Source organism: Nerophis lumbriciformis, linkage group LG25 (assembly GCF_033978685.3).
Source record: "Nerophis lumbriciformis linkage group LG25, RoL_Nlum_v2.1, whole genome shotgun sequence".
NCBI lineage: Eukaryota > Metazoa > Chordata > Actinopteri > Syngnathiformes > Syngnathidae > Nerophis > Nerophis lumbriciformis.
The window spans coordinates 37,365,618-37,386,955 of NC_084572.2; the positions used below are offsets into that span (position 1 = coordinate 37,365,618).

A 21,338-nucleotide genomic window follows, 5' to 3' on the forward strand; every position below is an offset into this window, starting at 1 on the left:
ACTTAACATGTAACAATCGTTGTAAACTCTTTCAGTCGGGTTTAATTTTCACACTTTTCTTACACTTTATTAAGCATTTCTTACATATTTCTTATTTTTGCACCTTCATTTTAAGAGCTTATTAATAAGGGTTCAATGTGATTTTACCATTTTGTTTACATTGAGTGTTTTCCATTCTAGTTCTTCTCAGGTTTCACTATGTTTACATGTTCTCATTTATTCACCCTCTGCTTAAAAGACCTCTATTTACCTCCCACTTAACTACCGGCTGGTGTCACACCTCCCCTTTATCTCTAAAATCCTCAAAGAAATTGTTGCACAGCACAGCAGCAAAATGAATATTTGACGTCCAACTCTGTAAACCATGGGTGTCAAACTCTGGTCCGCGGGCCAAATTTGGCCCGCCGTGTAATTTCATTTGGCCCTTGAGGCAATATCAAATTAACATTAGATCTGGCCCGCCGGTATTATACAACGGCGGTGCCGCTGTAACACCGCATTCACCTCTGATACTCATACATGCCAACCCTCACGATTTTCCAGGGAGACTCACGAATTTCAGTGCCCCTTTCAAAAATCTCCCGGGGCAACCTTTCTCCCGATTTCCATCCGGACAACAATATTGGGGGCGTGCCTTAAAGGCACTGCCTTTAGCGTCCTCTACAACCTGTCGTCACGTCCGCTTTACCTCCATACAAACAGCGTGCCGGCCCAGTCACATGATATCTGCGGCTTCTACACACACATAAGTGAATGCCAAGCATACTTGATCAACAGTCATACAGGTCACACTGAGGGTGGCCGCATAAACAACTTTAACACTGTTACAAATACGCGCCACACTGTGAATCCACAGCAAACAAGAATGACATACACATTTCGGGAGAACATCCGTAACACAACATAAACACAACAGAACAAATACCCAGAATCCCTTGCAGCACTAACTCTTTCGAGACGCTACAATATACACCCCCGCTACCACCAAACCCTGCCGCCCCCCCCAACCCTGCCCACTTGAGCCCCTACATTAATGAACTAGCATCCAAGAAAAGATGTCAGGTATCTGGCTTGGGCACCTCAGATTAGATCAGTGTGTTGCAAACTGGGCAGTAAAAAGGCCTGATGGCTGATTTATTCATTGTTATTTTATTTTAGAATGTATTAGCCTGTGGAAAACGTTTATTTTGATATTTACCTCAGAAGGCTGCAAATAGAAAAGAGGCATTCAATTTTTATTTAAATTTTATTTGATATGCCATTGATATTTTTTTTATTATTATTATTATTATTATTTGAAACTTGATTTTGCATGTCACTATAAAGTTATATAAGCCTTGCTTGTTCAATATTCAATGCAAAACTTGTTTGGGTCCCTATTAAAAGGTTAATTTGTTCAACCTTGGCCCGTGGCTTTGTTCAGTTTTACATTTTGGCCCACTCTGTATTTGAGTTTGACACCCCTGCTGTAAACCCTTTCAGTTGGCTTTAATTTTCACACTTTGCACTATTTTCTTACACTTTATTAAGCATTCCTTATTTCCAAGAGGTTATTGTTAACTGTTCAGTGTAATTTTACTATTTTGTTTACATTGAGTATGGAGGTTAATTTGTCTTTTTATTATGAAAGCTTTTTCCTGAATTCTGAATTCATGTAAGTGATTTTTTTGGTTTGAATTTTGTGAACTGAATTTTTTTTTTACAACAAATTATGCGGACAAAATATCATCGAATAGAATTTGTGAGCAAAGTTTGTGTTTTCCAAAATCAGTGTAAAAAGAAAACGTTTGTTGCTTGAAAACTCGACTCACATCTATAGCAGTTAATTTGGGACTTTAATACAAAAGCTTTTTTTGGACTGAAATGTGTTTACATCAAATTATGCTGACAATTTCACTGAATAAAATTTGTGAGCAAAATGTATGTTTTTAAAAATTGATTTTGTTAAAATACAGTTTTAGAATTCAGTGTGTAAAAATTTAAACAACTAATATCAGTGTCCGAAAAAGCTTTTGCAATAAAAACCCAAATTAGCGTCTTTATTTGAGTTTTCCATGCTTGTGTTGACATCACATTTCTGCCTTGATAGATGAAGGATTATAATCAGAGGAAGTTACCTATATTTACCTCCCGCTGTACTACCGGCTAGTGTCCTTTATCTCTCAAATTATCAAAGAAATTGTTGCACAGCAGCAAAACGAATACTTGACGTCTGACACTCTGTAAACCCTTTCAGTCGGCTTTCATTTTCACACTGGCTGGTGTCGCACCTACTAGAGATGCGCGGATAGGCAATTATTTCATCCGCAACCGCATCACAAAAGTCGTCAACCATCCGCCATCCACCCGAACCAACATTTTATCAAAACCACACCCGCCCGTTGTTATATATCTAATATAGACGATGCAAGGCATTAGTGAGGTTATAAAGCTTTTGCCTGTTAAAGAAAGGAGACTGATCCAATGCAGCAGAGACATTCAATGCGTGCCACGCATTAGTGGCTATGAGATATTAATGCGTGATAATATTATTTATCATTATTATAATAATATTGTCATTTCCATTAAGAAAGTGTTGACTATTGTTGCCAATGCCCTCAAATCAGGAGTGCGTTCCTCACACTTTGTGTGCGCAGTTGCAGCAAGCCGAACGAGGCTTTTAAGAAGTTAAAAAAATGTTTTAGAAAGACTAGGCCTATATTTTCGTTAGGTAAAAAACATTTTCTGAATTTATTTCAATGAATATTAACTTGTTAACGTTATAATGCTCAAATAGGGACGAGGGCGGGGTGCACAGTGAAGCAGTGAACAATTTCGCGACAAAGATGAACCTTTATTGATTGATCTGCAGCCATGACAAAATATCAGACAATCTCCATTGTCAACGACAGGCAGGAAAATAAAGATAAACACATAGCCTATGTTCTAGGCATAGGCTCATACGTTTTTAAGTTGAAATAAAAAAATTAATAAAAAATGTGCCTCATAAGCCTTAGGCTGTCAATCACGCGCACAAACTTAAATTATACAATAACATATGTATGTCATCTCTATATAAACAAAAATAAATTAAATAAATAATAATAATAAATTACCTGCAACTTATTGGCCAAGGCAAATAGCTGAAGGGGGGGAAATCAAACCCATCAGACTGCACTTTATCATCAAACTTGAATTATAATGAAAATAGACGGTCGCGACAAACAAAGCAGGCTAAATAGCCTTACATTGTCGCCAATCGGAGATGCGCTTCACTTGAAAGCGAGGCCAAATAATTATTCACACATAGTACCGTATTTTCCGCACTATAAGGCGCACCGGATTATTAGCCGCACCTTCAATGAATGGCATATTTCATAACTTTGTCCACCAATAAGCCGCCCCGGACTATAAGCCGCGCCTACGCTGCGCTAAAGGGAATGTCAAAAAAACAGTCAGATAGGTCAGTCAAACTTTAATAATATATTAAAAACCAGCGTTCTAACAACTCTGTTCACTCCCAAAATGTACGCAAATGTGCAATCACAAACATAGTAAAATTCAAAATAGTGCAGAGCAATAGCAACATAATGTTGCTCGAACGTTAATGTCACAACACACAAAATAAACATAGCGCTCACTTTCTGAAGTTATTCTTCATTCGTAAATCCTTTGTCTTCGGTGTCCGAAGTGAAAAGTTGGGCAAATTTACGATCCACTGGCAGATGTTGGCGTCGTCTGGCGCTGCCTCCTCATCTTAGTGAAGGTGTGTTCGCCTTCTGTCATCCATTGTTCCCACGCAGTTAGCAGTCTAGCTTCGAATGCCCTGTTGACACCAATATCTAGCGGCTGGAGGTCTTTTGTCAATCCACCCGGAATGACGGCGAGTATTGAATTAAGCGCGTAAGCGTGTCTCTCAATGTGCTGTTATGAGCTAGCAAATATAACAACTACACTACCCAGCATGCAACGATAGTTACGAGCATGCGCGGTAGCCCTGAGAAGCGTTGTATGCTGGCAGTTAGCACGCTGTGAGTAAACGTTGAGAACTCAGTTAACACGCCTCGTCTGCATTATTTATAATTAGACAGACAACACACTTAATAGGAGCCATTTTGGGGTCTTTACATAAACACACAAATGGAAATGAAACGTCACATATCCCAGCATGCACCGCGCGCTTCTTCTACGGGGAAAAAAGATGGCGGCTGTTTACCGTAGTTGCGAGACCTAAACTTTATGAAAATGAATCTTAATATTTATCCATATATAAAGCGCACCGGGTTATAAGGCGCACTGTCAGCTTTTGAGAAAATTTGTGGTTTTTAGGTGCGCCTTATAGTGCGGAAAATACGGTATATCTCGAATAGAAAAAAAACACAATAAACAACGCAATTTCCTTAATTCCTTTGCACCCAAACAACACGTAACCATCAAAATTATTTAGCTGACCGAACTCAATATAGGTTAGACATGGTCTTATTTGGTATAGCCTATAGGTAACGTAGACTAATTCGTTTAACATATCCAACCGTATGTCTACTTACTTTTTTTTTTTGTTAGCACTATGCAGGAATAAAATGGCATCTACAGCCAGGATTCATGCGAGAGCGCCTGGCCTCTAAAATGCGCCCTGCTGCGCTGAAGGAGCGCTCACTTGCGCCACTTGTTGCTGGGACGCGGTGCCTGATGAAAAATTGACTGTTTCAAAGAGTGCTGCTCGTTTTTCGTATGTGGGTAACAACATTTAACTATGTATATATATTTCCGAATTGGTTCAACCGCAACCCGCCCGCATCTATTTAAAATCCATTTTTACCCGCCCGACCCGCGGTTTATCCGCGGTTGTATCCGCAAACGCATCTCTAGCACCTACCCTTTTATCTCTAAAATTGCTAAGGGATTATAATCAGATGAAGTTACATTTCAAATAAAAATATTTACATTTCATTACAAATTACACGTCACACTACCACCATATTGAAATAATACTAAAAAACATTATTGAATACAATTGTTGACTGCTGTTATTTATGATTACAGTTAAAAGCAGAGTGTTGTTTTGCTATACGTGATTGTAGAACTTTTCTACAACATTCTGTTGCTCACAGATCTTAAATACTCGACACTTTCAAACACTTTTCAATAAAGTAGTCAATAAAAAAAAAAAGTACAAGTGAGGAAAAGGCTGGTGTCAGCTTTTAAAGGCACCCTGCATGTTTTCCAGGCATCAAGAAGTACGTGGTGGGACTCATCATCAAGACGTCCTCGGACCCAGCAAACATGGAGGTCATGTGACATGTGCAGCGCATGCGTTGTTCAAATCTTGACTGTGTCTGTGTGTGTGTGTGTGTGTCTCTGTAGAAAGAGGGCGTGTACATCTCCAAGCTCAACATGATCCTGGTGCAGGTACACGCTGACCGTCCAACACGCCGGTGATCTCCTCTAAAGCGCTTTTTCTTCTAGATCCTGAAGCAGGAGTGGCCCAAACACTGGCCCACCTTCATCAGCGACATCGTGGGCGCCAGTCGCACCAGCGAGAGCTTGTGTCAGAACAACATGATCATCCTCAAGCTGCTCAGCGAGGAAGTCTTTGACTTCTCCAGTGGACAGATGACTCAGGTGAAGGCCAAGCACCTCAAGGACAGGTGAGTCTGAACAGCAAGGATAATAGATGCCGCTACTTGACAGCAGCCAACAGGGGGCGCCCTTATTTCAGTCCCAGCCAGAGTCGTGTATAGAGAGTATGAGCAACTCGGTTTCAGAGTTGGTCCCAAACATGGCAGCCTATAGTCACGGGAGGGATTTTTGACCAATCAGAGAGAGTGCGCATACCTGCCAACTACTCCGGTTTTCCCGTAATTAGTACGGTTTTCATCAACCTATTCCGGGTTACGGTTGCAGTGATAAAAAATACGGTTTTTCATTAATTAAATTTTTTTTTTTTTTTTTAAAGTTTTATTCACGAAATCGCGTAACAACAATGACAATCGACACTGCTTCCCGTAACTTCCTATCGAGCCATTCCGAATGCCATGCGCGAGGCTATTTATAGCACCGCTGCCAAGCACGAGGCCATTGTTTCCAAACGAGCGAACGATCATGGAATCAGCCGGAGAAAAATCGCAAACGAGTCTTAAACCGAAAAGAAAACTGCAGTCATTCCGTGAAGAATATTCAAAAGCCTATCCGGGGATAATTATCCGTTCCAAAAAGGGTGAAAACTACGCGAATTGCACCTTGTGCAGACAAGATTTTTCGGTCGGACACGGAGGAATTAGCGATGTAAAAGACCACGTTGGGACAAAAAAACACAAGTCTAATGCCGTTGCTAAATTTGGATTTTAGCCACAAAAAGGTAATGACACCAATGTTATCTATTGGAATTGTTTAGTACTGTTAAAAGTGTTTATACTATTTATGCTTTCAAGTCCAAGTTGAATAAATCTTGTTAAATGTTGACAGCATAACTACCAAAATACAGAAGTATGTCCTTAATATTTTTGCAGTGCTAAAAAGTTAAAATGATTACATTAGAGATGTGATGTGCCACTTTTCAAGTGTCTGATGGCTTAAATTCATTTTCATTCATTTTTCATATTTTGAATTCTTTTGAAAGGCTTACAAAAAAACTACATTTGAATTGTAATTCCATGCTATTAACAGGACTATTAATTTTAATGAAGTTAGCTTACCATGTTTACAGTATGATAATTGTGATAGAAATGTGAATTTTAGGCACAGAATATTTTTTACAATTGAACAAGGCAGTAGATTATACAAGCTTGGACAGAAAGTTAATAATGACACCAATTTTTTTTTTAATGGAATTGTTTAGTACTGTTTTACCATTTGTTTACTGTAAAAAGTGTTTATACTGTTTATACTTTCAATTAACAAATTGAAGTCTTGTGAAAGGCTGACAGGATAACTGGCATTAACTGTCAAAATAATTTCAAACTATTGAAGTTAGCTTACAGAATAAACATGTCAATCAACCCATATGATTTTTGCTGTAATATTTTTGTTTTGAAAAGTCACTGTGACTGATAGAAAAGTGATGGTTTTAGCAACATTTTAACCTGTCTGAATGCAATCAATCATTTTGCGTCCGGGGGCCTGAACCCCCCACCAGGACTTTGCCCTGGACCTACCGGGGCCTGCGCCCCCTGGATCCTGGCTACTAGGTTTTTCTGATTTCAAAAGTTGGCAGGTATGAGTGCGGCCAGAGAACCTCTTAAATCAGGCGTGGCAATCTGGTTTTCATTTAGGGCACGGGTCGGCAACCTTTACCAGTCAAAGAGCCATTTTGACCAGTTTCACAAATTAAAGAAAACAATGGGAGCCACAAAATCTTTTGAAATTTAAAATGTAATAACACTGCATACAAAGTTTTTTTTCTTGCTTTGCGCTATGTATAAAGCAAGGGTCTCAGACACGCGGCCCACACCTTAATATGATAATTGAATGTTAGTGCGGCCCGCAGGTTTTATATGAATGGCGCTTGACAGCATCATACTTGTCAACCCTCCCGATTTTTCCGGCAGACTATGAATTTCAAGGCAACTGTTCTCTCGAACGTGCCGTGATGGTAAAGCATTTAGCGCCCACTACATCCAGCGTGCCGACCCAGCCACACATTGTATGGGGCTTCTGCTTGCTCACGGAAGTGACAGCAAAGCATACTTGCTCAACAACCACACAGGTTACACTGACGGTGGTGGTATAAAAAACTTTAACACTCTTACTAATAATGCGCCACACTGTGAACCCACACTAAACAAGAATGACAAACACATTTCGGGAGAACATCTGCACCGTAACACAACATAAACACAACAAAACAAATACCCAGAATCCCATGCAGCCCTAACTCTTCCGGGCTACATTATACACCCCCGCTACCAAACCCCGCCCACCTCAACCGACGCACAGAGGGGGGTGGGGGGGTTGTTGATGTGTGAGGGAGCCGGGTTGGAGTGGGGGCGGAGTTTGGTGGTAGCAGGGGTGTATATGTAACAGTCGCTGATCTGCGTTGTGTATCTTCTTTTTTGAATAGAAACAAAAACAACAGGGCGTCACACACAGTCCACGACAAAAAGGATCTCTCTCCACAGCTCCGAGCGTCAGTGCTCACTCAATTCAATTATGTATTCTTAATGTGGAAATGATAAAAATAATAATAACTAAAATAGTAATAATAATAATAATAATGAAAAGGTAAATAAAGCATAAAATAGTCTCAATTAAATTAATTAAATAAAACACAGTATATAAAATATATACTTCAGCAAATAACAATATATATTAAGAAAAATGATCCTTAAAATGTGCAGTAATACACCTCATCTTTCCCACCCACATCGACTCTTTTTATATTTTTTATACAATAGACTATGTCAAAAATACCTCATAACATACATACCTTTTTTGAATAGAAACAAAAACAACGGGGCGTCACACACAGTCCACGGCAAAAAGGATCTCTCTCCACTAAAAAATAAAGAAGAAAATAATACACACTCATATTAATGCTAGAGCGGCACACAAGATGTCCACACAGACACACAGCAGAACCCCTGACCCGTGCGTAAACTTACGAGACCAGGAAACCCCGCAACAACTGCCGCTAGCAATAAGCTAATCCACACATCATTTAGCATACAAAAGTCATTTTTTTGTCACTAATTCAACAACCAACATTCAGGAATTCAACACGCATGCCCACCAACAAGTCACAAGACAGTGCGCATTCCCACAAAACACTTTTAAGAACGACAACCAAAAAGTTTATAAAAAAAAAAAAAAGGGAGAGAGACATAAACGTGACTTACCAGCTCAGAGCGTCAGTGCTCACTGAAGCTGGTCACAAAGGTGCAACGCCAAATCACCCCCCAGGGAAACAAAAAGGTATGTAATGGAAAATAATAGAGTGGAACCTATTTACAATGAGAAACACTTTTGGGGAAGTTCACCACAAAAAATTATGTGAATAAATGACCAAAATTAAAATAAAATAGAATAAAATTTAGCTCGGCTACATATAATGTAGCCCGGAAGGGTCAGGGCTGCATGGGATTCTGGGTATTTGTTCTGTTGTGTTTATGTTGTGTTAAGGTGCAGATGTTCTCCCGAAATGTGTTTGTCATTCTTGTTTGGTTTTGGTTCAAAGTGTGGCGCATTATTAGTAAGAGTGTTAAAGTTGTTTTATATGGCCACCGTCAGTGTAACCTGTGTGGCTGTTGACCAAGTATGCTTTGCTGTCACTTATGTGTGCAAGCAGAAGATGCATATATCAAGAGGCTGAGCTGGCACGCTATTTTTACAGATTGTAGAGGGCGCTAAATGCTGTACCATCATGGCACACCCTTATTATTACTGTAAGGGTGAAAATCGGAGAATATTAATCCCGGGAGTTTTCTGCCAGAGGCACTGAAATCCGGAAGTCTCCCGGGAAAATCGGGGGGGTCGGCAAGTATGCAGCTGAGCCGCATCAGAGTGATCAAAGAGCCGCATGCGGCTCCGGAGCCGCGGGTTGCCGATCCCTGATTTAGGGCCACATCGCAGTTATGGTTGCCTTCAGAGGGCCGTTTTTAAAAGTGAATAATATACAGTATGAATATAAATGTGTATATATATAAAACATTGTCTTATGGAATTGTCTTATGTATTTATTTTGTCTTTTTTTACGTACGCTGTACAAGACAGACTCTTTAGATTGTACTGTTAAAAACTGGCAGCTAAGTCGCCACAATTTTTGCAGTTTTTTTTTTTTTTCCAGCATATAAATGTAAATGGAATTAAATGGAATGGAAAAACAGTACAACTATTTTTTTTTAACGGAAATATTCATGCTAGTTTTTTATACTGTAAAATCCACGGTTGTTGTGTTTTTATAGTGTATTATTACTCTGTATTGAAAGTGGATTTTACTGTAACATTTTTGCTTGAACAATTTGTTGGATTGAAATCATAAGTCAAGCAGATATTTAAGTATTTATCTTTAATTGAACAAAAACATTGTGTAATATATTTTGTTGTATTATTAGAGATGATTAAAGTGTAAATATATGTAATGGCACACAGTACATTTATTTTTGTAATACATTTATTAAGAAAATATAAGGTACTTTATTAACACTAGGGGTGTAACGGTACGTTTATTTGTATTGAACCGTTTCGGTACGGGGGTTCCGGTTCGGTTCGGAGGTGTACCGTACGAGTTTCCACACGGACAAATTAAGTAGCGTAACGCTCGTTGTGTAAACAATGCACACCGAGGCACAACACACGGCATGCTAGCAGCTAACGGGCTGTTTCTTAAATGCCTCAAATGTCCGGCATTTTGAGTTAGGGTTGCGTGTATTTTCAATGTACGTTCAGGGTTAAGAAGGGGTTAAAAACAAAACAAATTATGCGCGCAGCAGCATTGGTGAGGGAGGGGCAGAGACAGAGAGAGAGAGAGAGAGAGAGTTATGATAAACGCGCATGCGTCGCCAGGCTCTGCTTTTTATCCATAGATTTATCACATTTAATTTTTTATTATCTATAGCAGGGGTGTCAAAAGTGTGCCCCGGAGGCCATTTGTGGCCCACAGCTAATGTTTTAAAGGCCCACGGCACATTCTAAAAATACTATTAAAATAAACAAAAACATAACAAAAGTGAAATAAAAAAGTTTAAAGGTTTAATGTAATTTAGAAAAAGTTGCAATGTTGACTAATAAAACAAAGCTGGGTTTTTTTTTCTTTCAAACTGTCATTGCTCAAAACATAATATTGAATCAAAATCAATGTTATTATGAATTATTGACCTATCCAAGGTTCCCATTACTTCACATCAAATATTCCACTAAGAAAAATATTTTTGGCGGAAGGTTTTGCAAATTTGGTAAATAAATAACCCAAAAATGTATATTTTGTTGTTTTCTTACTGTACCGAAAATGAACCGAACCGTGACCTCTAAACCGAGGTACGTAGTGAACCGAAATTTTTGTGTACCGTTACACCCCTAGTATTTGATTATTTTGTCTTTTTTTTTTTACGTACGCTGTACAAGACAGAATCGTTAGATTGTACTGTTAAAAACTGGCAGCTCAGTCGCCACAATTTTACCGTAATATTTGCAGGTTTTTTTACAGCATATAAAAGTAAATGGAATTAAATTAAATGAAATGGAAAAAAAGAGTACAACTTTTTTAATGGAAATATTCATGCTAGTTTTTTATTCTGTAAAATCCACGGTTCTTGTTTTTATAGTGTATTATTACTCTGTAAAAGTGGATTTTACTTTAAAAATGTTACTGTAACATTTTTGCTTGAACAATTTGTTGGATTGAAATCATAAGTCAAGCAGATATTTAAGTATTTATCTTTAATTGAACAAAAACATTGTGTAATATATTTTGTTGTATTATTAGAGATGATTAAAGTGTAAATATATGTAATGGCACACAGTACATTTATTTTTGTAATACATTTATTAAGAAAATATAAGGTACTTTATTAACACTAGGGGTGTAACGGTACGTTTATTTGTATTGAACCGTTTCGGTACGGGGGTTCCGGTTCGGTTCGGTTCGGAGGTGTACCGAACGAGTTTCCACACGGACATATTAAGTAGCGTAACGCACGTTGTGTAAACAATGCACACCGAGGCACAACACACGGCATGCTAGCAGCTAACGGGCTAGGATAGACTGACCATACGTCCTCTTTTCACCGGACATGTCCTCTTTTGCGGAGCTGTCAGGGCGGAGTTTCTTAAATGCCTCAAATGTCCGGCATTTTGAGTTAGGGTTGCGTGTATTTTCAATGTACGTTCAGGGTTAAGAAGGGGTTAAAAACAAAACAAACAGCAGCATTGGTGAGGAAGGGGCAGAGACAGAGAGAGAGAGAGAGAGTTATGATAAACGCGCATGCGTCGCCAGGCTCTGCTTTTTATCCATAGATTTATCACATTTAATTTTTTATTATCTATAGCAGGGGTGTCAAAAGTGTGCCCCGGAGGCCATTTGCGGCCCACAGCTAATGTTTTAAAGGCCCACGGCACATTCTAAAAATACTATTAAAATAAACAAAAACATAACAAAAGTGAAATAAAAAAGTTTAAAGGTTAAATGTCATTTAGAAAAAGTTGCAATGTTGACTAATAAAACAAAGCTGGGTTTTTTTTTTCTTTCAAACTGTCATTGCTCTAAACATAATATTGAATCAAAATCAATGTTATTATGAATTATTGACCTATCCAAGGTTCCCATTACTTCACATCAAATATTCCACAAAAAAAATATTTTTGGTGGAAGATTTTGCAAATTTGGTAAATAAATATCCCAAAAATGTATATTTTGTTGTTTTCTTACTGTACCGAAAATGAACCGAACCGTGACCTCTAAACCGAGGTACGTAGTGAACCGAAATTTTTGTGTACCGTTACACCCCTAGTATTTGATTATTTTGTCTTTTTTTTTTTTACGTACGCTGTACAAGACAGAATCGTTAGATTGAACTGTTAAAAACTGGCAGCTCAGTCGCCACAATTTTACCGTAATATTTGCAGGTTTTTTTACAGTATATAAAAGTAAATGGAATTAAATTAAATGAAATGGAAAAAAAGAGTACAACTTTTTTTATGGAAATATTCATGCTAGTTTTTTATTCTGTAAAATCCACGGTTCTTGTTTTTATAGTGTATTATTACTCTGTAAAAGTGGATTTTACTTTAAAAATGTTACTGTAACATTTTTGCTTGAACAATTTGTTGGATTGAAATCATAAGTCAAGCAGATATTTAAGTATTTATCTTTAATTGAACAAAAACATTGTGTAATATATTTTGTTGTATTATTAGAGATGATTAAAGTGTAAATATATGTAATGGCACACAGTACATTTATTTTTGTAATACATTTATTAAGAAAATATAAGGTACTTTATTAACACTAGGGGTGTAACGGTACGTTTATTTGTATTGAACCGTTTCGGTACGGGGGTTCCGGTTCGGTTCGGTTCGGAGGTGTACCGAACGAGTTTCCACACGGACATATTAAGTAGCGTAACGCACGTTGTGTAAACAATGCACACCGAGGCACAACACACGGCATGCTAGCAGCTAACGGGCTAGGATAGACTGACCATACGTCCTCTTTTCACCGGACATGTCCTCTTTTGCGGAGCTGTCAGGGCGGAGTTTCTTAAATGCCTCAAATGTCCGGCATTTTGAGTTAGGGTTGCGTGTATTTTCAATGTACGTTCAGGGTTAAGAAGGGGTTAAAAACAAAACAAACAGCAGCATTGGTGAGGAAGGGGCAGAGACAGAGAGAGAGAGAGAGAGTTATGATAAACGCGCATGCGTCGCCAGGCTCTGCCTTTTATCCATAGATTTATCACATTTAATTTTTTATTATCTATAGCAGGGGTGTCAAAAGTGTGCCCCGGAGGCCATTTGCGGCCCACAGCTAATGTTTTAAAGGCCCACGGCACATTCTAAAAATACTATTAAAATAAACAAAAACATAACAAAAGTGAAATAAAAAAGTTTAAAGGTTAAATGTCATTTAGAAAAAGTTGCAATGTTGACTAATAAAACAAAGCTGGTTTTTTTTTTTTCTTTCAAACTGTCATTGCTCTAAACATAATATTGAATCAAAATCAATGTTATTATGAATTATTGACCTATCCAAGGTTCCCATTACTTCACATCAAATATTCCACAAAAAAAATATTTTTGGTGGAAGATTTTGCAAATTTGGTAAATAAATATCCCAAAAATGTATATTTTGTTGTTTTCTTACTGTACCGAAAATGAACCGAACCGTGACCTCTAAACCGAGGTACGTAGTGAACCGAAATTTTTGTGTACCGTTACACCCCTAGTATTTGATTATTTTGTCTTTTTTTTTTTTACGTACGCTGTACAAGACAGAATCGTTAGATTGAACTGTTAAAAACTGGCAGCTCAGTCGCCACAATTTTACCGTAATATTTGCAGGTTTTTTTACAGTATATAAAAGTAAATGGAATTAAATTAAATGAAATGGAAAAAAAGAGTACAACTTTTTTTATGGAAATATTCATGCTAGTTTTTTATTCTGTAAAATCCACGGTTCTTGTTTTTATAGTGTATTATTACTCTGTAAAAGTGGATTTTACTTTAAAAATGTTACTGTAACATTTTTGCTTGAACAATTTGTTGGATTGAAATCATAAGTCAAGCAGATATTTAAGTATTTATCTTTAATTGAACAAAAACATTGTGTAATATATTTTGTTGTATTATTAGAGATGATTAAAGTGTAAATATATGTAATGGCACACAGTACATTTATTTTTGTAATACATTTATTAAGAAAATATAAGGTACTTTATTAACACTAGGGGTGTAACGGTACGTTTATTTGTATTGAACCGTTTCGGTACGGGGGTTCCGGTTCGGTTCGGTTCGGAGGTGTACCGAACGAGTTTCCACACGGACATATTAAGTAGCGTAACGCACGTTGTGTAAACAATGCACACCGAGGCACAACACACGGCATGCTAGCAGCTAACGGGCTAGGATAGACTGACCATACGTCCTCTTTTCACCGGACATGTCCTCTTTTGCGGAGCTGTCAGGGCGGAGTTTCTTAAATGCCTCAAATGTCCGGCATTTTGAGTTAGGGTTGCGTGTATTTTCAATGTACGTTCAGGGTTAAGAAGGGGTTAAAAACAAAACAAACAGCAGCATTGGTGAGGAAGGGGCAGAGACAGAGAGAGAGAGAGAGAGTTATGATAAACGCGCATGCGTCGCCAGGCTCTGCTTTTTATCCATAGATTTATCACATTTAATTTTTTATTATCTATAGCAGGGGTGTCAAAAGTGTGCCCCGGAGGCCATTTGCGGCCCACAGCTAATGTTTTAAAGGCCCACGGCACATTCTAAAAATACTATTAAAATAAACAAAAACATAACAAAAGTGAAATAAAAAAGTTTAAAGGTTAAATGTCATTTAGAAAAAGTTGCAATGTTGACTAATAAAACAAAGCTGGGTTTTTTTTTTCTTTCAAACTGTCATTGCTCTAAACATAATATTGAATCAAAATCAATGTTATTATGAATTATTGACCTATCCAAGGTTCCCATTACTTCACATCAAATATTCCACAAAAAAAATATTTTTGGTGGAAGATTTTGCAAATTTGGTAAATAAATATCCCAAAAATGTATATTTTGTTGTTTTCTTACTGTACCGAAAATGAACCGAACCGTGACCTCTAAACCGAGGTACGTAGTGAACCGAAATTTTTGTGTACCGTTACACCCCTAGTATTTGATTATTTTGTCTTTTTTTTTTTTACGTACGCTGTACAAGACAGAATCGTTAGATTGTACTGTTAAAAACTGGCAGCTCAGTCGCCACAATTTTACCGTAATATTTGCAGGTTTTTTTTACAGCATATAAAAGTAAATGGAATTAAATTAAATGAAATGGAAAAAAAGAGTACAACTTTTTTTATGGAAATATTCATGCTAGTTTTTTATTCTGTACAATCCACGGTTCTTGTTTTTATAGTGTATTATTACTCTGTAAAAGTGGATTTTACTTTAAAAATGTTACTGTAACATTTTTGCTTGAACAATTTGTTGGATTGAAATCATAAGTCAAGCAGATATTTAAGTATTTATCTTTATTTGAACAAAAACATTGTGTAATATATTTTGTTGTATTATTAGAGATGATTAAAGTGTAAATATATGTAATGGCACACAGTACATTTATTTTGTAATACATTTATTAAGAAAATATAAGGTACTTTATTAACACTAGGGGTGTAACGGTACGTTTATTTGTATTGAACCGTTTCGGTACGGGGGTTCCGGTTCGGTTCGGTTCGGAGGTGTACCGAACGAGTTTCCACACGGACATATTAAGTAGCGTAACGCACGTTGTGTAAACAATGCACACCGAGGCACAACACACGGCATGCTAGCAGCTAACGGGCTAGGATAGACTGACCATACGTCCTCTTTTCACCGGACATGTCCTCTTTTGCGGAGCTGTCAGGGCGGAGTTTCTTAAATGCCTCAAATGTCCGGCATTTTGAGTTAGGGTTGCGTGTATTTTCAATGTACGTTCAGGGTTAAGAAGGGGTTAAAAACAAAACAAACAGCAGCATTGGTGAGGAAGGGGCAGAGACAGAGAGAGAGAGAGAGAGTTATGATAAACGCGCATGCGTCGCCAGGCTCTGCCTTTTATCCATAGATTTATCACATTTAATTTTTTATTATCTATAGCAGGGGTGTCAAAAGTGTGCCCCGGAGGCCATTTGCGGCCCACAGCTAATGTTTTAAAGGCCCACGGCACATTCTAAAAATACTATTAAAATAAACAAAAACATAACAAAAGTGAAATAAAAAAGTTTAAAGGTTAAATGTCATTTAGAAAAAGTTGCAATGTTGACTAATAAAACAAAGCTGGTTTTTTTTTTTTCTTTCAAACTGTCATTGCTCTAAACATAATATTGAATCAAAATCAATGTTATTATGAATTATTGACCTATCCAAGGTTCCCATTACTTCACATCAAATATTCCACAAAAAAAATATTTTTGGTGGAAGATTTTGCAAATTTGGTAAATAAATATCCCAAAAATGTATATTTTGTTGTTTTCTTACTGTACCGAAAATGAACCGAACCGTGACCTCTAAACCGAGGTACGTAGTGAACCGAAATTTTTGTGTACCGTTACACCCCTAGTATTTGATTATTTTGTCTTTTTTTTTTACGTACGCTGTACAAGACAGAATCGTTAGATTGTACTGTTAAAAACTGGCAGCTCAGTCGCCACAATTTTACCGTAATATTTGCAGGGTTTTTTTACAGCATATAAAAGTAAATGGAATTAAATTAAATGAAATGGAAAAAAAGAGTACAACTTTTTTTATGGAAATATTCATGCTAGTTTTTTATTCTGTAAAATCCACGGTTCTTGTTTTTATAGTGTATTATTACTCTGTAAAAGTGGATTTTACTTTAAAAATGTTACTGTAACATTTTTGCTTGAACAATTTGTTGGATTGAAATCATAAGTCAAGCAGATATTTAAGTATTTATCTTTAATTGAACAAAAACATTGTGTAATATATTTTGTTGTATTATTAGAGATGATTAAAGTGTAAATATATGTAATGGCACACAGTGCATTTATTTTTGTAATACATTTATTAAGAAAATATAAGGTACTTTATTAACACTAGGGGTGTAACGGTACGTTTATTTGTATTGAACCGTTTCGGTACGGGGGTTCCGGTTCGGTTCGGTTCGGAGGTGTACCGAACGAGTTTCCACACGGACATATTAAGTAGCGTAACGCGGGTTGTGTAAACAATGCACACCGAGGCACAACACACGGCATGCTAGCAGCTAACGGGCTGTTTCTTAAATGCCTCAAATGTCCGGCATTTTGAGTTAGGGTTGCGTGTATTTTCAATGTACGTTCAGGGTTAAGAAGGGGTTAAAAACAAAACAAATTATGCGCGCAGCAGCATTGGTGAGGGAGGGGCAGAGACAGAGAGAGAGAGAGAGAGAGTTATGATAAACGCGCATGCGTCGCCAGGCTCTGCTTTTTAATCCATAGATTTATCACATTTAATTTTTTATTATCTATAGCAGGGGTGTCAAAAGTGTGCCCCGGAGGCCATTTGTGGCCCACAGCTAATGTTTTAAAGGCCCACGGCACATTCTAAAAATACTATTAAAATAAACAAAAACATAACAAAAGTGAAATAAAAAAGTTTAAAGGTTTAATGTAATTTAGAAAAAGTTGCAATGTTGACTAATAAAACAAAGCTGGGTTTTTTTTTTTCTTTCAAACTGTCATTGCTCTAAACATAATATTGAATCAAAATCAATGTTATTATGAATTATTGACCTATCCAAGGTTCCCATTACTTCACATCAAATATTCCACAAAAAAAATATTTTTGGTGGAAGATTTTGCAAATTTGGTAAATAAATATCCCAAAAATGTATATTTTGTTGTTTTCTTACTGTACCGAAAATGAACCGAACCGTGACCTCTAAACCGAGGTACGTACTGAACTGAAATTTTTGTGTACCGTTACACCCCTAGTATTTGAAAAAAAACTGGCAGCTCAGTCGCCACAATTTTACCGTAATATTTGCAGTTGTTTTTTTTTACAGCATATAAAAGTAAATGGAATTAAATTAAATGGAATGGAAAAAGAGTACAACTTTTTTTATGGAAATATTCATGCTAGTTTTTTATACTGTAAAATCCACGGTTCTTGTTTTTATAGTGTATTATTACTCTGTATTAAAAGTGGATTTTACTGTAAAAATGTTACTGTAACATTTTTGCTTGAACAATTTGTTGGATTGAAATCATAAGTCAAGCAGATATTTAAGTATTTATCTTTAATTGAACAAAAACATTGTGTGGAAATGATGATATGCTTTGTTGTATTATTAGAGATGATTAAAGTGTAAATATATGTAATGGCACACAGTGCATTTATTTTTGTAATACATTTATTGAGAAAAGATAAGTTACTTTATTAACTCACATTATTTCCACCCTTTCAGGCCTTGAGTTTGACACTTGTGTCTTAAATGTTTGGTCAAAAGCCCCTCGTGTGACTCCTGGGTGCCATATTTGGGACCAAATCTGAAACGCAGTTGTCCATTCTCTCTATAGACACCTCTGGGCACAGCTGGTTTAGTTTGGTGACTCGCATCGTGCCCAATGTCACAAGATTTAATGCAAACGGTATCGTATGCCTTCCACACACTGGACCACTGCTACACAGTTATAAAGGACTATTACGAGGTGGCGACGGTGTATCCCGTTTTCCGCCCGAGTGCAGCTGGGATAGGCTCCAACACCCTACAGTTTGGTTGTGTGGCGGTTGATTCTTTGCATGGAGCGAGAAGAGAAAGTCAAAATGGGGATAAGAGGAAAAGGGGACCGTAGTCAGACCAGTGTGGTCTGTAAATGATGCAAGGCGCTCATCCCCACCAAGACCACTAATACCACACCACCATAGCTGCGCTCACCCTTTATAGCACAGCCGTAACTTCCTGCCACAAAACATGCAGGAAATAGTTCTTCTCAGGTTTCACCATGTTTAAATGTTTTCATTTATTCACCCTCTGCTTAAAAGACCTAACTTCGATTCTGACCCCCCGCTTAACTACTGGCTGGTGTCGCACCTCCCATTCATCTCTAAAATTCTCCCAAAAAATTGTTGCACAGCAGCAAAATGATAATCGCAGCAAGGGCAATAGATGCCGCTACTTGACAGCAGCCAATAGGTGGCACCCTTATTTCAGGCCCAGCCAGAGCCGTGTACAGAGAGTATGGGCAAGTTGGTTTCAGAGTTGGTCCCAAACATGGCAGCCTATAGTCACTAGGGATGTCCCGATCCGATATTTGGATCGGATCGGCTGCCGATATTTGCCAAAATTTGCGTATCGGCAAGGCATGGGAAAATGCCGATCCAGATCCAGTTTTAAAAAAAAAACTCCGGTCCGTGTTTTCCAACGCACCGATTTAAATAATACATTCCACTTTTCTGCTGCTCCGTAATTTCCGTTCCGCATTTTCCAGCACACCTTCAACACATCCACAGGCCTGTGAATTCTCACGCAGTTGCTTTTAGCTGCTGGCATTACACGACAGGCTCTTCTCACTCTTTCCTGTGTCTCCCTCTCACAGACAGCAAGCGCACCTTCTTACACACGTCACATACTGTCACGTCATACGTCACATACATATACGTCCTCCCCGAGCAGAGAGGTAGCAGCATGGCTAACGTTAGCTGTGATGCTAGTGCAGCCGTGCGAGCAACGCTCCCTCTAAGGTGCTCGCCTGTGCAATTGCGCACTGTTTAAGCGTCCTCTGCGCATAGCAAATCTATGCCACGCACAAAATCAAATAAAAAAATAAGCGCATAACAATTTTCGACACACGGACACGACAGAGAAAACAGTTTTCGTCAGCATTGGTCAAATATTGTGACGTCTGTCAAGACGCTTATCTCCATTCGGGGCCACACGTCCACACCATCAAAATGCTGAGGCAAAAATTTCCAGATCAACACCGTATGAAAAAATTACTGATTTTTTTTTAGTTGTGATTTCCTTCTCTGCATGAAAGTTTAAAAGTAGCATATATTAATGCAGTATGAAGAAGAATGTTTTAATGTAGACATGCAAGCCTTGAAAGAAAATGTTGAAAATCAAGACTACATTTCCTGCAAATGGGTGCATTTCTACCCTATATTTTAACTTTCGATTTATTCTCATATCAAACTCTTTTGGCTGTCTTTTTGACACTTACATCCGGCGCCCCCCTCCACACCCTGGATTATAAATAATGTAAATAATTCAATGTGATGATCTTGTGTGATGACTGTATTATGATGATAGTATATATCTGATAGTATATATCTGTATCATGAATCAATTTAAGTGGACCCCGACTTAAACAAGTTGAAAAACTTATTGGGGTGTTACCATTTAGTGGTCAATTGTACGGAATATGTACTTCACTGTGCAACCTACTAATAAAAGTCTCAATCAATCAATCAAAACACATAGAATCATCATACTGCTGTGATTATATGCATCAAGTGTTCATTCAAGGCTAAGGCAAAATATCGAGATATATATCGTGTATCGCAATATGGCCTTAAAATATCGCTATATTAAAAAAAGGCCATATCGCCCAGCCCTTGTTTCAATGATGCCATTTCTGTTTGTCATGTATAATTTTGTCTATTTTGTGTTTATCCTTGAATAAACAGGTCAGTTTCTTGTTACCAACCATTGTGTATTATTCAAACTCACCTAATTCAGCTGGCTAGTTGTTATCAAGAGTACTAAAACCCTTTTCAACATGATTCTGACAACTAAGTAGGCTAAATAACTTTAAACTTTAATACATGCTCGGATAGGCCAGTATCGGTATCGGATCGGAAATGCAAAAACAATATCGGTATCGGATCGGAAGTGCAAAAACCTGGATCGGGACATCCCTAATAGTCACGGGAGGGACTTTTGACCAAACCGAGAGAGTGTAGCCAGATAACCTTTTTAAATGAATGGTCAAAAGCTCCAGGGAGCCATGTTTGGGACCAACTCTGAAACTGAGTTGTCTATACTCTCTATAGACGCCTCTGGGCACAGCTGGTTTAGTTTGGTGACTCGCAACGTGCCCAATGTCACAACATTTAACAGCAAATATAACCCACCGACTCCCTAAATGCAGACAGTATCTTATGCCTTTCACACACTGGACCACTGCTACAAAGTAATAAAGGACTATTCTGAGGTGGCGACTCAGCCTATCCCAGCCGCC

The 21,338-nt window shown here is 37.7% G+C and overlaps 1 protein-coding gene across 2 annotated transcripts in view; it reads left to right on the plus strand.

Moving 5' to 3' along the window:
* The window catches only part of xpo1a (exportin 1 (CRM1 homolog, yeast) a), a 95,206-nt gene that overhangs the window by 20,896 nt on the left and 52,972 nt on the right, over positions 1-21,338 (plus strand). For both annotated transcript variants that reach the window (XM_061984356.1, XM_061984357.1), the window contains 3 exons: positions 5,207-5,268; positions 5,344-5,388; positions 5,446-5,627. In XM_061984356.1, coding sequence (XP_061840340.1) covers positions 5,207-5,268; positions 5,344-5,388; positions 5,446-5,627 — 289 coding nt within the window. The remainder of the gene's footprint in view (positions 1-5,206; positions 5,269-5,343; positions 5,389-5,445; positions 5,628-21,338) is intronic.